This window comes from Cinclus cinclus, chromosome 29 (genome assembly GCF_963662255.1).
Source record: "Cinclus cinclus chromosome 29, bCinCin1.1, whole genome shotgun sequence".
NCBI classification, from domain to species: Eukaryota; Metazoa; Chordata; class Aves; order Passeriformes; family Cinclidae; genus Cinclus; species Cinclus cinclus.
The window spans coordinates 748696-764074 of record NC_085074.1 but is presented as its reverse complement, the minus strand read 5'-3'; the positions used below and the strand labels follow the sequence as shown (position 1 = coordinate 764074).

At 43.0% G+C, this 15379-nt stretch overlaps 1 protein-coding gene across 1 annotated transcript; it reads right to left on the bottom strand.

The window, feature by feature from the left end:
• Positions 1-7418: 7418 nt before the first annotated feature.
• LOC134054592 (gastrokine-2-like) lies at positions 7419-13786 on the bottom strand. Its single transcript, XM_062510446.1, has 6 exons — positions 13724-13786; positions 9619-9672; positions 9003-9134; positions 8763-8873; positions 7819-7972; positions 7419-7510 (listed from the first exon to the last, which is right to left on the bottom strand). The coding sequence occupies exons 1-6, from the start codon at positions 13784-13786 to the stop codon at positions 7419-7421; spliced, it is 606 nt and encodes a 201-aa protein (XP_062366430.1).
• Positions 13787-15379: the final 1593 nt, after the last annotated feature.

Sequence of the window (15379 nt, the reverse complement as noted above, 5' to 3'; positions counted from 1 at the left end):
AGAGTAGATGTGCATTGGTCAGGGGTCTGGCCAGAGCTCAAAGGGCAGCTGTTGAATGCTCCTCACCTGGAAAATCTTACATCTATCCAAGACAACAAACTGAAGCACTGATTCCTCTCCAAATTTCATGAGGACATCAACATGTCTTTTTTTTTTTTTCTTGGCAGCTTTTAAAAAACAGTTCACAAGCGGCAAAGAAAATGAGGGTCCAGTGGCAACAGCTCCTGCTGATGTCATTATAGGCAGGAAATTATTTTGTGGATCCATGGCTTAGTTTGTGAGGAACTGTCACAGCAGCCTGATTCCATGCCCACATCAGTTCTCATCCCAGTACCCAATACAAACTGATATTTTAAAGATGTTTTCTCTTTCAGAACTGCTACAAAAGGATTGTCCTTACGCTACATTTGCTTTTCTACCCAACAAAATATAGCTATTACCATCCTCTCTTGGCACACACCCTCAGAAAATTAACTGAAGTGGAAACTGCTAAATCACCTGTGTCTGACTTCCTCTTGGTGAGCTGCAAAAAGGGTAGGAAAAAAGACTCACAGAAGGATGGGAGACACTAAATCCAGCAGAGTATGTGGCCATGGGGAGTGGTGGCACTGGCAGGACCTGCCTGGAAGGAGCCCAGAGCTGGCTGCAGAGCTCCAGCCAGGCTCCCAGCCCCCTCTGCCCTTGGTCCCTCCTGCCGGGATTGCTGCTCTCTTGACAAGAGCTGAGCAGTTGTTAGCTGCTATGAAGTTGTTTACTGTAAAGGCGCATCAGTTGCAAAAGGCAGAGTCCCAAGTGTCCAAGTCCATGCTGAAAGCTTTTGGCATAGAGTTCCAAATGGAAGTAAGATCCTGATTAGAAGTAGAAGCAGCTCCTGGAGAGGCTCGAGTTGCAGCCTGGTACAGAGCCTTGAGAGGCAGATGCTCCCTCGTCTTTTCTTCTTTTGTTCTTTTCTTCTTTTTCTTCCTCTTCTTCTTTTTCTTCCTCTTCTTCTTCACGTGGTGGTAGTGATGATGATGGTGGTGGAGGAAGAGAGAGAGTGAGAGAGCTCTCACTTCAATACACAGATTCTTATTTACAAATTACCCAATAAGATGGAAACACGAATCTGAAGCACTTCTTCTTTACCTATTAGAATTCTAATTTCTTAGTATGAAAATTTACGTATAATCTATGCATATAATCTTATCTGATCTATTTGAAAAATGTAAGCAATATTCTTACTGTATTTTTATTATGTCTAAAACTATATTTTGGAGCTTTCACAGAGACTTGTTTTTAAGACTTGTTTTCTACACTGATATCCAGGACTATGTTTTTCAGTTCACACTGAAACTTATTTTTTAAGGCTTGATTTCTACACTGATGTCTAGTGCTTTTACTTTGTAAGGCACTTAAAACGTATTCTTACTTACTTAAACTTGCTTACTTACTTAAAACTTATTATTAACTTAGTATTAAAACCTCTATTTCATGTCTGTGTTGCTTAATTTACTTTAATCCATCCAAATGTTTTAACTCAAACCCTACATTTTGATCTCTCTCTGAGGAACTCAGAGAGGCCTCTGTTTTTCAGACTCCAACACCCTCTAAAAACCCAAATGAAAGAAGAGCCAAGAGCACAGAACCCCTATGTGGACCCTTCACACCCAGGGACAGAGCCTGGCAGAGCAGGGCTGGGCAGGGGAGGGACAGAAGAGCTGCTTGGGTGTCTCTTGGTGGCACCAGGGTGGTGAAAGGAGAGGCATAAGGAGACCTGGGGCTGCTTCCTTTACCTGTGCTCATGACTGGCCTTTGTCACACTGACCCTCCATCTGCTGCTGGCCCCCTTTTCTGAAGGTGAAAGGATTTAACTCATTCATGTTTGAGCTTGTGAGTCTTTGCTACTTTTGTTTCTGGAGCACTTGGGTATATTTGATTGATAAACCTTGTAAAAAGGCAATGTCTCATTATATAATAGAATATATAGAAATATGCACATATATTAGAGAGAAAAAAATAAAATCATTAAGAAATAAAAAAGTAGTCCAGTGACTCACCGAATGGGTCATAATTACAAGTGAAAATAAACATCCCACTGGATTGGAAACCTGAAAGAATGAATTCTAATGCTTTGTATCCTAAATCAGCTTTTACTTCCTGGGGAACAGGTTGACAGGATTAAATCTGTTTTATTTTTGAGCTCACAGTCGGTGATTTTTCCAGCCTAATGACAGCACATCTCACTTACCCACATAGGTCCCGACTGCCATCAGAAAACCCTGACTCCCGAGGTTGGTGGAACCATTTGCCATCTAGTGGACAGTGGAAACCTCACTCCGTGCTTGGCCCGAGTAGAAAGAAGTACACCTGGATTGAGGTGTATTCCTTGGAAATCTGGCCTGGCTCATTGGCCAAGGCATTCACTTTTTATAAATAAGTAATGGTGCAAGATCCAGCTCACCTCCTGATAATTTATAATCTGAATGTTTAAAATCAGGCACCTTAATTGAAGCTGGAGTGAGCAATTTGTCCTCTTTTCCTCTTGCACATGGATCTTGCTGTGCTGTTCAGTGTTTGACCAGAGCAATTTGTAGTGGTTACAGACACAGTCGAGAGGAAAAGTTTGGTCTTCTAAAATATATGACTTTCCTCTCCTGACTGTGCCTTGTTAGTCCAAAAAAAAGGGTGGGAAGACCCATGAGATGAAGAAACCCATTCACACCTTTGGCCTGCCCAGACTACCTTATTTCTATTTAATTTAGCAGGCTTAATTCTCCAGTCTGGCTTAATTTTTCCCTACTGGGAATTCTTTGTATAAGGGAAAAAGTCCCTTTTCATGACTTGATGCAAACTGGAAACCTTGTTTTGACCTGTCAGACAAGATGCATGAAAATCTGCCATTCCTCCTAATTTAAGTAATTTAAATGCATTTAAAAGATATTTCTCAACAGGGTAAGAGTTTCCACATTAATCTCTGGGTTTGAAAGAATCACCAGTAGTGCAGTTGTCACACCTTGACCTTGGTAAATGGTCCTGTACACTGGGAAATTTGGGGAGGTGGGAGGTTCACAGGCGAATGGGCTCAGTGGTAAAAGAATCTTGGATCAATGTGCAGCACAGGTGACTGCAAAATCTGATGTCTTTGGCAGTGAGGGACCACAGATGTTTCCTGCCACAAGGATCAGGAAGGTTGAGCTGCAGAGAGGTGGAGACGTGACCAGAGTGGGCTAATCCTGGTGCCCTGAATGCCTGACATGTTTTAGCTGTCAGTGGCATCAATAATACCATGGCTTGTATTGCAGGAATGCTTTCAAACACCATTCAGGCTTTTTAAAAAAAGTTGGAAGCAAACAATCAGCATTATCTTGATATTCCATTCATGAATAAATATGATTTTAATTTACTGAAGCTGCCAGTGCACACACACACAGATACTCACTCAGGCACACCCAGACACTCCCACTGAGCTCTCTAGCCTGTCCCTTCCAGCTCAGAATATTCTGTGATCTGTGATCTTCCACATAAAATAAATACCCTGCTTTTTATGGAACAAGCCTGGCTGGGAAGTTAGATAAACTAAACAGAATGTGCCTATTTGGTGGAGAGGAGCTCTTGGGAAGATCAGGTAACATTCAATATAATGAATCACATCCTGACACCTTTTCCCTCTCTAGACTCTTACAGCCAATGTGTTTTTAGGATCTAAGCTCATGCTCTGGCTCCGTTTTCATTTTAGAGACAGCTCTGGGTTCCAGTGCCAGCAAGGCAGCCCTGCCACTCTCCTGCTGCTGTTCCCAGGGGCTATGCTGGTCTCCAGGTGTTAACTTTGTGCTCAGTGCCAATGAGCTCCACCTTATCCACCTGCACGTTGACCTTGGGTGGTTATCAGGACAAGCTCTGGGCTTTATGCACTGAGAACACAACTCCACCATTGTTCCTGAGACTGGCTGCTGGGCCCTGGGTGCCTCCCATGGAAATTAGTGGGAATTTTCCATCCATCCCCCTGGAAAATCTCATGGATCACAATGCACAAAAATCCTCGACCAGAAAATGACCCACAAAGATACTGATACCTAATGAGCTCTAGGACAGCAGATGTTTCATACCAGACAGAGTGTGCTAAGTTAACTGGTTCATAGAATTAAAGGTTTGATATGTTAGTGTGTTCAGCTTTTGGCCCCTTATGGCAAGAAAGACTCTGAGAGGCTGGAGTATGTCTGGAGACAGGAATGGAGCAGGGGAAGGGGCTGGAGCCCCAGGAGAGGCTGAGGAGCTGGGAAAGGGGCACAGCCTGGAGAAAAGGAGGCTCAGGGGGGACTTTGTGGCTCTGCACAACTCCCTGACAGGAGAGGACAGCTGGCAGGGTTGGGCTCTGCTCCCAGGGAACAGGGACAGCAGGAGAGGGAACGGCCTCAGGCTGGGCCAAGGGAGCTTCAGAGTGGATACTGGGTAAAGTTCTTCACTGTGAGGGTTGTAAAGCCCTGGCACAGCTGCCCAGGGCAGTGTTGGAGTCCCCATTTCTGGAAGTGTTCAAAAAACCTGTGTATGTGGCACCTGGGGAATGTGGTTTGATGGTGACCATGATGGTGGTGGTTGGGCAGTTGAACTCAATGACCTTGAAGGCCTTTTCCAACCTTAGCAATTCCATGATCCGGATTTCCTTCACAGCATGAACATTCAGTGCAGAGCCTTTGCTGAGAGAGGGTGGATTTAGAGATTGACATCTTCAGACTACAGGCAACAACTGGATCTGATCTTCAGGGACATTTTACCTATTGCTGATTTTTACCTCTTTGGTCTTTCCCTGTAGTCCAGTTGTAATATCAAGCACCTGCAAGATAAGAAAAAATAGATTAACTATAATCCAAGACAGGTCCATAAGGCATATTGTAAACTGTGCCCTAGTCAACAAGGAATGAAATGACAGGAAATAGCAAGGGCATGTATAGTATCAATAAATAAAATATGAAACTTCTTTGTCCTGCCTAAGGCCTTTTCTCTGGCTTGTTCAGAGCTGGCTGTACATTCCTGTTTGCCCTGTGATTAGTTATTTTAAATTGAGAATAAATTTCTTTTGCTCTGCAGCCTTTTCTAGCATGATCTTTATTGTTGTTGGTGATACCAACAGGCTGAGGCTCGAGGGCTATGAATTCAGACCTGCAATTTGCCCATCTGTGTGCTCTTATGGGAACAGAGGGAAAACTCTTCCAGAGTTTTTCTCTGGAAAACTGGGGGAATCAGAGCATGGCCATATGGATTGTGTGGTTTATGGTTCTTCCTGTGCTTCCTCCTCTCTTTGTTGGGAGCTGCACCCCAAGAGGTGCAGTAGCCCTACAACAGATTTGGCCCTGAGATGTTTCATCCACAAGTTTCCTATGAGCTGGACACCTGGGCATTGGGGCTGTGAGAATAGATGGAGAGTTGAACCTTCATTTACCAAACAACAGACAGAGAGGTCAAAATGCAAACATAATATATAAAAATATATTCATCACAGGCCTGATACCATGTGACCACAAACTAAAATTAAATATAGAAATAATATTCTTCCATTTGTGAGGAAGGCCAGGAACTAACTCAAAATTAAATGTCAGATAATGGGTTATTGAGGCTGGTTTCAGGGTTCACAGAACACAGAACAACTATTCCTGGATTTAATTAACAAAGTTTGACACTCCAGAAACAGTTTTTGGATCACCAAGAACCTGCAGCCTATGGTGAATGCAATTAATAAAAAAGAACATCTTCACCATGTGTTGGGGGTTGGTTCTTTCCCTTTTCCCTCTGTGGAATTTTCCCCATTGTCATGCTAAGATACCTGTTGACTGGGCCCTGGTGACAAGGGGGAGGAGAGAGAGGAGGGAAACCCCACAAGATTCAAACATCCAGAAGAGGAAGCGGAAGGTTCTGGCTTGCCCCATTTTTCCCCCGTGGAGTTCGGATGAGAAGGACGATCTCTGCCTCAGTCCCAACCCTGCCATCCCAGTGCCGGGAGCCATCCCCACTGCTGTTGGACCCTGCCCTGCTGCCTTCTCGCTGTGAACTAGCACCATCCAGCACTCTGCTGAGCACCAGGACCCACACCATGAGCGGAGGGCTCTCTCCATCTCTCTCTCCCCCTGGGACAGCGCTGCCATCACCCCCAGCCCTCCTGCGGCTCTGCGGGACCTGCCCGCCCCCAGCACCGGGAACTGCAGCTCAGGGAAAAGGTGCCTGCAGCCAAAAAACACTGGGACTGAGTTACTGTTCTGTTTGTGGGTAATTTCATAGCTGGTGTTGTTCTTGTTTGTCTTGTTAAATATACTAGTAAAGAACTGTTATTCCTACCCCATATCTTTGCCTGAGAGCTCCCTTAATTTCAAAATCATAATAATCTGTAGGAAGGAAGGATCACATTTTTTCAGTCCAAAGGGAGGCTTCTGCTTTCCTTAGCAAACACCTGTCTTTCAAACCAGGACATCATGTGATGAAATGCTCTTTTATTAAATGAGCAGATGGTTTGACCAGGAGCCTGATTTGAAAATAACAAACTGTAGACCTGGAGCCATTTTCTTCCAAAGGAATGTCTTGCCCTCTGGCAGCCAATCAAAGCTCCAATAAACAGTGAACATACAGTCTTCATCCCCACAACCGACACCTCTTCCAAACCCTGGAGGGAAGGATGTGTGAATTCAACCATTCTCTGGGATCTGCCCCAGAGCAGGCAGGTGGCCCCAGCACTGCCCCATCCTGGATTTCCATCAGCTCCTGACACAAAGCCCTCTCCAAGGCACATGGGATACTCAGCAAGTGGTCACAGCTTTGTGCCTTGCCATTGTGTGAAAGGAAAACTTTATTCCAAGGTACAAATTTTTAGGGCTGGGACAGTGTCCTCTATCCAGGCTTGGAAAACATCCAGAACAAAAATCTCTTTGTCCCGCTGCAGTTATTCAAACTGCTGCAAATTTTCAGTGGCCCTGCAGAATTCAAGCTGCTTTGCAAAGGTGGGTAACGTGCATCTGCTCCCTCCCTTTATCTTCATTCACTTGTTTGCACCCTCCCCCAGCCATCCTACATAAGGTGAGCCAACACCTGGATGCTGATGCCAAAGTGAAATTCTCCACTGGAAAAATCTGTTATGTTTTAGTTTTTTCTCTTTATGAAGCACACACCAGTGCCTGGGCCATGCTGCAGCCCCAGCACAGGAATGAACCAAATGGAAATTTCTGCTGGGCAACTCACAAGGCCCACTGTCATTCTGGTCTGATTTTGGGTAGAAGAATCAGGCAAATAATTCTATTTATTTATTAAAGCATTATATTTATTTGTTTGTCATAGGCTTGCTATGCATCAAAGCTTTGGATAGGCAGGCTGAGCCTTGTGCCTGAGTCTGTTCCAGCTGGAGAACATGGTTACCATCACTAAAACATGCAAAAAGGCATTTCCTTGTGACAGAAATGTCAAGATCCAGTTGCAATGAGTTCTTCACAGATTTTAAGGCCCAAAATGCTTGGAATCCCGGCGCTGGCACAGCCATCAACATTCATTAGTGCTAAAAAATCCAAAGAAAATGAAGATAGTATCAGTACCAGTATTTATATCAGTTTATATCTCAGTATCAGTGTCTCCTTACCAGATGAGATCCCTGTATCCAGATAGGAAAAGTCTTAAATACACAAATCTCAACCCCCAGTTATGTCCCTATTCAAGGCTTCCATTTGTCTCAAAAATGTTGAAAACACTTGTGGTGCAACTCAACAGGAAGAAAAGTCTGCACAGCTCCAAGGTACCATGAGAATTTGGGTTCAAATGGGAGGAAGGTTCTGGGGCAGAGCCACAATGCCCTGATCTGTGACTTACGTTCAGTGGCCACCAGCTGGTAGAGGGGCAGCCCCATGCAGAGATTTTCAATGTGTTTTCCATAGATAATCCAGTCTTTAAAATCCCCCAGCCTGGAATTGCCAGGTTGGAACTGGGCCCACACATTATTTGGAGAGTATACATCCTTCATGGTCTGAGAAGAAAAGGTCAAATGCCATCAGAAATGTAGCTTTAGCTTCACTCTACTTTCAGAAGGACACCCTTTCAGAAGGTTCCCAAACATATAATCACCTTCCTTTGCCTCACTAAAAAAACATTAGATAAAGAAGCTTCATGCTTTAATAACAATAATAATAATAAATTATTCAGTAACAAAATTCACTAGATATTAATTATGTCAACACAGCAAGCCTGAGCTGTATTGCTGCCATAATAAGTTATATTATTGGCATCAAGTTTTGCTGTAAATGTGCTACTGGGATGACACAAAATGGACCAGAACTCCAGTTCACCTCCAGGCAATACTTCCAGTCTCCTTCTGAAACCTCAGCCTGAATAGGGAAGTCAAAATCCTGTCAAATAAATTGATCTCTACCTTCTGTTCTGAGGAAAAAAAATAAATCAGGCAATGTCAAGGTCAAAATATCAGCAGGACAATGGATAAAGGGAAAATTTGCCTGAACTTATACTGTGATCCTGTCAAAATAGCCATATCACATCAGTTCCAAGGACAAGGGATTGTACAGCTCAAGACACCTCAACAACTCCCCATAAAACTGCAGGGGGACCATGATGGTTTATTATCTTAAAAGAATGTTCTGCATGATATTCCCTTCAAGTTGTGTCTTGTCAGAACAATCCATCATTGCTAAGACAGCACCAGTCATTCCTGAGCTGCTTTAGGGGCAGAGTGTAGGGTCCCCCTCACACCACACTGCTCCCATCCCTTCCTTGCCAGCAGCGAGGGTTCCCCACAAAGTCACCTCTCTCTCAAAAGCCAGATGTCCAATCTCGTGCAGCTCTGGGATAAATTCCTTCTTTATTTTCATGATAAAGCAGGCATTTCGTGAAAATAACCTGGTTGCAATATACCCCTGTGATGGAAAGAATTGAGGTTAAATCATTAGAAATGGCTAACGCTGACATCCATTGATGCTCTTTACTCTTTGGGGCAATCTGAAGGAACAGCAAGTGGCTGCAGAGGCTGCTGTGGATTCACTCACATGTGTGTAGTCAAAAATAGTGTCAGAGGAGTAGACGCCAGAACGGACATGGACATCAACAATGTGCTCCTCATTGTGGATGGTCATGGTCCCAGTGACATAGTTGCTGACAGGATCTCGCAGGACAAAGGTCTTTGGTAAAAAGCACAAAATCATTGCTCATCACCTGGCTTCCATCTTTAGCAGGCGCAACAACCCCCAATGCTTTCTGCTTCCCCCAGTGCTTTAGTATTTAGTAAACACTAAATCCCTTAAGAACCCTGGACCAGTCTGAGGAGGCTCTTGAGCTGGAGGTCAGTTATCAAACACGCCCTTCTGCAGGCTGAAGAAAACCTGCATGGGATATCTCAGTCATTCTGGGCAGCAGGGACTGGCAGAAGACTGCTCCAGTCTCCAAATGTTTGACTGAGCTAAGGGGATCTCTGTCCCCCTCACTTCTTTTTACTTTGCACCTGTACAGGACCTCTGGCGAAAGCTATTTTTCTCCATACTGGACAATAAGCAACTTGCTGGTTTTAGTTTCTCTGTGGTTTTCCTCCTATTCTATTCCTCCTGGCCAGGGATCCAACACATTTTAAACACTCATGTGCAGGACAAGGCTCATCACTCTACTCACGTTCAATGCAGAAGTCTGAGCCCAAAAAACTCCCAGGCAAATGAGGGCTGCAGCCTGTGAAAGGAATCAGAATTCTCACTTGTCAGAAACACCAGGCAGTCCCATAAAAAACCCAGTCCATGAACTGGGGGAAGGAGCTGGAGCATCAGTTTGAAAAATTACCCACTTAGCATGTATATTAGCTGAAAACAACTACAATTCCTCATTATAAAGTTTTTGCTATCAGGCTCTACTTTGCCTGTAACTGAAAACGCAGAAAAACTTAACCATTACATTTCTGCAGTTTTCAGAAATTCCTCCTTGATGCCATGTTACTTCTTGATTTGCCTCTACAACTGCACTTATTAAATCATAATAAATAATAACCCTCCCCTTCTGAACAGTCACTAATTCTGCATTCTTTGCTCAAATGAGGCTTCCACTGACTTTTCTGACCCAAGAAATGTAAGTTCTCCTCTTTTCACCCAAAGAAACAACACAGAGATCATATTATTGTACCACTGTATTGCACCACTTACTTGAGCATCTTCTCCTCTATCCTTTCATTTTTAAAAGTGAGGACCTTACAGTATTAAAAGTTCAACAGAAATGGAGATACTCACAAATCTCTTCATTTTTCTTTCAGATGAGAACAAGAGGCTGCAGAAGGTAAGAACACAAGGAAATCCCAGAGACCTTCAACTTTTATATCTTGCTGGAGGTGTGGGAAACACTTGACAGAACTTTCCTTCATGACTTGAACAAGTCCATATCTACATGTCGTAAGCCTCCTATCTGAATTTTGGGTTGGCACAGATAACCTGACCCAGATATATTTAAAGCACTCAGTAAGTCTCAGTAAATCAATCACTCTGCAAAAGGCTATTATTCACTGGTTTAAACTTTAGTCTTGCTGGTTCTATTTTTTTAAATATTTAACAGGATATTATCCAAAATTAAATGACATTGGGAATAACACTGCTATTTATTCATACAAACTGCATTTTGTCTTCTGAAACACAATCCCTAACAGCCTGATGGGTAGTCTGCAGAGAAATGCTAGGAAGAAACACCCGTGTCATGGTGGCCTCCATGTCAGCTAACAAACAGACCAACTCTTCAGCCACTTCTTTCATTGAAAATATTGGATGGGCCCTTAGCCACCTGACAGTGACATCCCTGCCCATGGCAGGGGGTTGAAACTCAATGATCTTTAAGGCCCCATCCAACCCAAACCACTGTGGGACTCCATGATTGCATTCTATGTGCAGGGACTCAACAAGAAGTGCTGCTCATTTTTTATCAGTTTCCACCATGAACAGAGCACATGCACTGAATGAGTGACAGAGCTGGGAACAACAGCTGTGCTTCACAGGACAGCCTGGGGCACTTCTGGCTTCCTCAGCACATGAAAGACTGACATGAAAACTCAGAAGCTCCGTGGTCACAGAAGGTCAGAAACAAAAGGAGCAGGATGGGGATTCCCCCTTTAAAGCTGCTGATTTCCGCATTTTGTGAAAACGCCAATGACCACAACGTTGCCATGAGAATGTTCTCTGGTGTTCTCAGGTGACTGTGACTTTGCCTGGACTCCTCCTCATCCGCTATTCTGCACCAGCCAGTGCTGGCACCTGGATGAATCACATGCTACTTTCTACTAGAAGGTCGTAATCAAGACTGGTTCCCTCCTAATACAACAAGAACTCAAACTAACAGCAAGCACATTTCTGTAATTTCTCTTATCAGAAAAAAAAAAAAAGGAGAAGGAGATTGTACAGAAATATCTCTCAGCAAACAGGCCTCAATGGAAAAAGAAAAAAAAAAGGAAATTGCACACATTTGCTTTATGCCACCTAAGTCCACACGAGAAAAGGTTATCTCAAGCGTAACAATGCTGTGCTGCTAAGCAATATATCAGAAAACACATAAACAGATATCAAATTCTGCTAAACCCTGTTAGACTAATTAGGTTGATGTTGCACTTTTGAAAGCTGGCTCTGTCTCTTCTTCTTAAAGGATTCTTTATTTTTAAGATTACAGGTACATCAGAAATAGAGTAGATTTTGACCATCAGGTATTTCACAGCAGAATTATAACAGGGTTCAGGTATGGCAAGTTAAAAAAAAAAAAAGCTTAATTTAACTTTACCTCTGTAATTATGCCTTCATGTACTCATTTTGTCTGAAGAACACTTGAGAAGCAGCAGCTTCTGATTCACTCAGCATCCATGTGCTTAGGCACAGGGAAGGGCAGAGCAGCAGGGGAGATCTGTAGTTGTTTCCTGAAGGAGAACTACAACAATAGCAATGATCTCAACATCTGCACTTGTACTGCACTGAGTGAACTCCACTGATCCCATCAGACAAGGACAAAAACTAAAGGTAAATTTCTAAAAAGCATTTTCTAATTAATGTGATTGCAAGAGGACACAGCCCAGGTTGTTTGTTTCAGACAAAGCCTTTGATATAATTCCAATAGGCAGGCCTTGCTTTGTGGAGACTTTTTGCCCACAGTTCATCTCCCAGGAACACAGCTGAAATCAGCAAGCAAGTGCTTGAACCCAAGCGCCAGAGTCCTAGAGGCACCCTCCAATGGGAAGTAGCTGAAGGAAGGAGCTGCCTAAGAAGGGCTGAAACCCCTCTAATTTCACTTTGGCCAGTCCTCTGGCAGAGTGAGGCTTATCTTACAAAGCTGTGACTCAGAATCCCTCAGTGAACCTTGCTACCTCTAGTTTCTGGTCCCTTTCTCAAATCAGCCCTTAGTCCATAATCAGGTGCTACTCTCCTGAAAAGGCTCTCAGAACATGCAGGGCCATGTCTGACAAACAGAAAGCAGATTCTGAATGAGCTTGGAGAGGAAGGTCAGAAAAAGAACTCAGCAATTCCTGTGATTTAGAACCAATCTCATCATCTCTGGGGACTCATTCAATATTTTTAACACAGCAAGATAACCACCCCCCTTGGTTTGAATTGTGTTTTTGGTTAGAGACACAACTTCAGGCTGAGTCTTTTGCCACATTGGCACAAAGCATCAGTCACTACAAGTTTACTGGGAATCTGTGCTCTGCTTCTGATGAGCCTTGGTTTCCAGTTAAAAGTGCCTGTTAAACACATTGAGCTTACCATGCCCAGTTTTCTCTCCCTTCCCTGTATGCAGTGAATTCAGTCAGGCAGGTATCAAAGCCTCCTCTTATCAGAGCACTTCCCCAGGAAGCTCGTCATGCTTCTGTGAACACAGGGCACCTGCCAATAAGGTAAACCTATGTTCAGATTTAACTTTGGGATATTATGTATAAAAAGTAAGAGTACACATCAATTAGCAGCAGAGCTGGCCTGGCCTACCATCCAAATGAAGTTGCCTGTAAGTATATCTACCACTTTCTCATAAAACTCTTAAGGCTGGGCAGCTTTTAAATGGTTTTGAGCTTTTCATGACACTGTGTAAACTCTTAGGGATTTCTGCAGGGCTCAAAAAGTGAAAATGCCAAAGGGGTGGGGACTACAGGGGAGAAATCTCCCTTTTGGCAGGGATGGAACTCCACATGCCTACTCAAACGTGAAAGAGAGAAGTGCTCTGTTCCAGGGGCAACACACACTCGTGACACACCACACAACAATATTCTCTCCTTCACAACTCAGAGGCAAATCAACAGTCTCAGCAAGCCACATAAAGTTAGGGCTCAGCTGTTTGCTGAGAGTGTGACACATGAAAGACTCCGGGTGCAGGATGGTGACACCAAGGTATTTACAGCAGCCTGAAACTGGTGCGGGAAAAATTCCCAAGCATTACTTTTAAATACTCTAGGTGAGACTTTGACCTTTTTCATCAAAATCCTTCTTTGAAGGAGATAAAATCTGGGACTGAATCAATATTCACAGGACTTTCTTCAAGAGAATAATTGGTCACAACAGTTAACACAAAAGAATTTTTCATTGTAACAATAGGAAATCTCTCCAAAAGGTATCACAAGATATTTGGACACACCTGAGCAACAGCAACCTCATGCATTGTTGAAACTGTGTGGCTTTATAAAGAGGTAACAAATGTTTGATGTCCCAATTTTATGAATGGAAGGGCTTGTGCCTTCCTTTAGACTATTAATCCTGTATTAGGAGGATGAGATCACCGTGAAGATGCTCAGGTCCAGTTGCTGCTGTGTTCCAAGTACAGAGCTGAAATGTGCACCCATATTCCAACTCTTCACAGCAGGTGCACATGGACATTTCTCAGATCTGCTTCACCTCCAAAATCAAAAGCTTGAGGTGAAAAGTTCACTCTTGCAAATAATTATTTCAGAGCACATTTTCCCAGTAAGTTACTGAATTCGGGCTGGGCAAGTTTTAGAACCCACTGTGTTTCAGTGACCTTCTTGCTGGGGCTAAGAGCCATTTCTATGCATGTATTCTGTGAACTCATCAACAAATAATTCTCCTGCATATTTAAATCCTCTTCAGCTGGGCCCCACTGCAGAGTGCTGAATCTGTATACAAAGTAAACAGGAAGTAAAAATTATTTCAAGACAGCACATAATTTGATGCAAGATAAGTAGCATGTTCTTCAGGTGTTTTGAATTTCAAATGTTCATTTCAGATTGTGATTGCATCTCTTCTTGGAGTTTTTCTGGCTCCTGCTCTTGCCAATCATGTAAGTATAGAGCTGAACACAGCTACTCACTACTGCCACAGGAACAACTGGTTTTAGCTCTTGTCTCTGAGAAATGTGTTTCTGGAAGTGAAGCTGCTTTTTAAAGCCTGTTATTTAGAAGAAAATTGCATTTCAATTTTTATGTGATAATGAAGAAATTATTTTCATGCTTGATGTTTCAAGGAAAAAAGACAGTTACCATATATGGAATCAAGAGTGTCTATCTTGAGATGAGCATAAACACTGAAAATAATGGTGGGGAGAGAAACAAATATTAACCTGATTGATCTGACCACAAAATACAGTAGAATACTGTAAGTAATGTGGTGCCAGCAAGATCCTGCTGGGGAAAGGACAGTAAGGAATTATTTTTACTTCTTAGAAAGTAAAGGCTTCCCATCTTCATTCTGTGTCAAGAAATTTTCTCCCCTTTAATCTGATCTCCAAGAGCAATAATTTCCCAAAACATGGCTATTAGAGCTAATGCTTTATTGAGTGAAACACTGCTGGAAATCTTTGAAGCTAAATCCTTACCTCTTTTAATCTTTTCCAAAACTCAGAACATGGCAAACAACTTTAATGAGCAGCCCAGGGAAAACTCAAACCACTCTGAGATCAGGGTCAGCACCAACCCAAAGGACAGATCTGAGGCCTGGAAAACCATCTGGGACTTCAAGACTGTAAGTAGCTGCCACCTCAGCACAAGAAAAATGGCAAAAGAGAAAAAAGTTTTTTAAAAAAGCACCAAAGCTTCAACAAAATTTCATCATATTTTAGAGGACATGATTGAAAACATGCTCCTTCAGCCTTGGGACTGTTTCCGGTTCACTGTGTGCTGCGTTAGCTTTTCAGCAGCAAATTACTTCACGTGTCCTAAGCAGCAGAACACATCATACACGTGGCATTACTGGAGGAGGCAATTCCTTTTACCAAAGTCTCTTGTCAGCCTTCATGACACATTTACCTAAACAATATAATTGAAAGCACCAATATTTTTCTTTCCCTTTGCACTATTTGTAGGAAGCCTTTCTTTTAACCAGTGCCTCTCTCTAGCAACACACTTCTCTTTCCCTGTATATTGTTTGCAACAAAAAGGGGTTTTTGTTTAATTTTAACAGGGCTATGTTGCAACCAAGGT

Excerpts from the sequence above, each read along its gene's own strand:
- LOC134054592 (XM_062510446.1), bottom strand. The coding sequence starts at position 13,786 with ATGGGTGCACATTTCAGCTCTGTACTTGGAACACAGCAGCAACTGGAC. Across the intron at positions 9,135-9,618 it reads CTCAGACTTCTGCATTGAAC|ACCTTTGTCCTGCGAGATCC; the intron begins GTGAGTAGAGTG and ends TTTTTACCAAAG. Across the intron at positions 8,874-9,002 it reads CTATTTTTGACTACACACAT|GGGTATATTGCAACCAGGTT; the intron begins GTGAGTGAATCC and ends TTTCCATCACAG.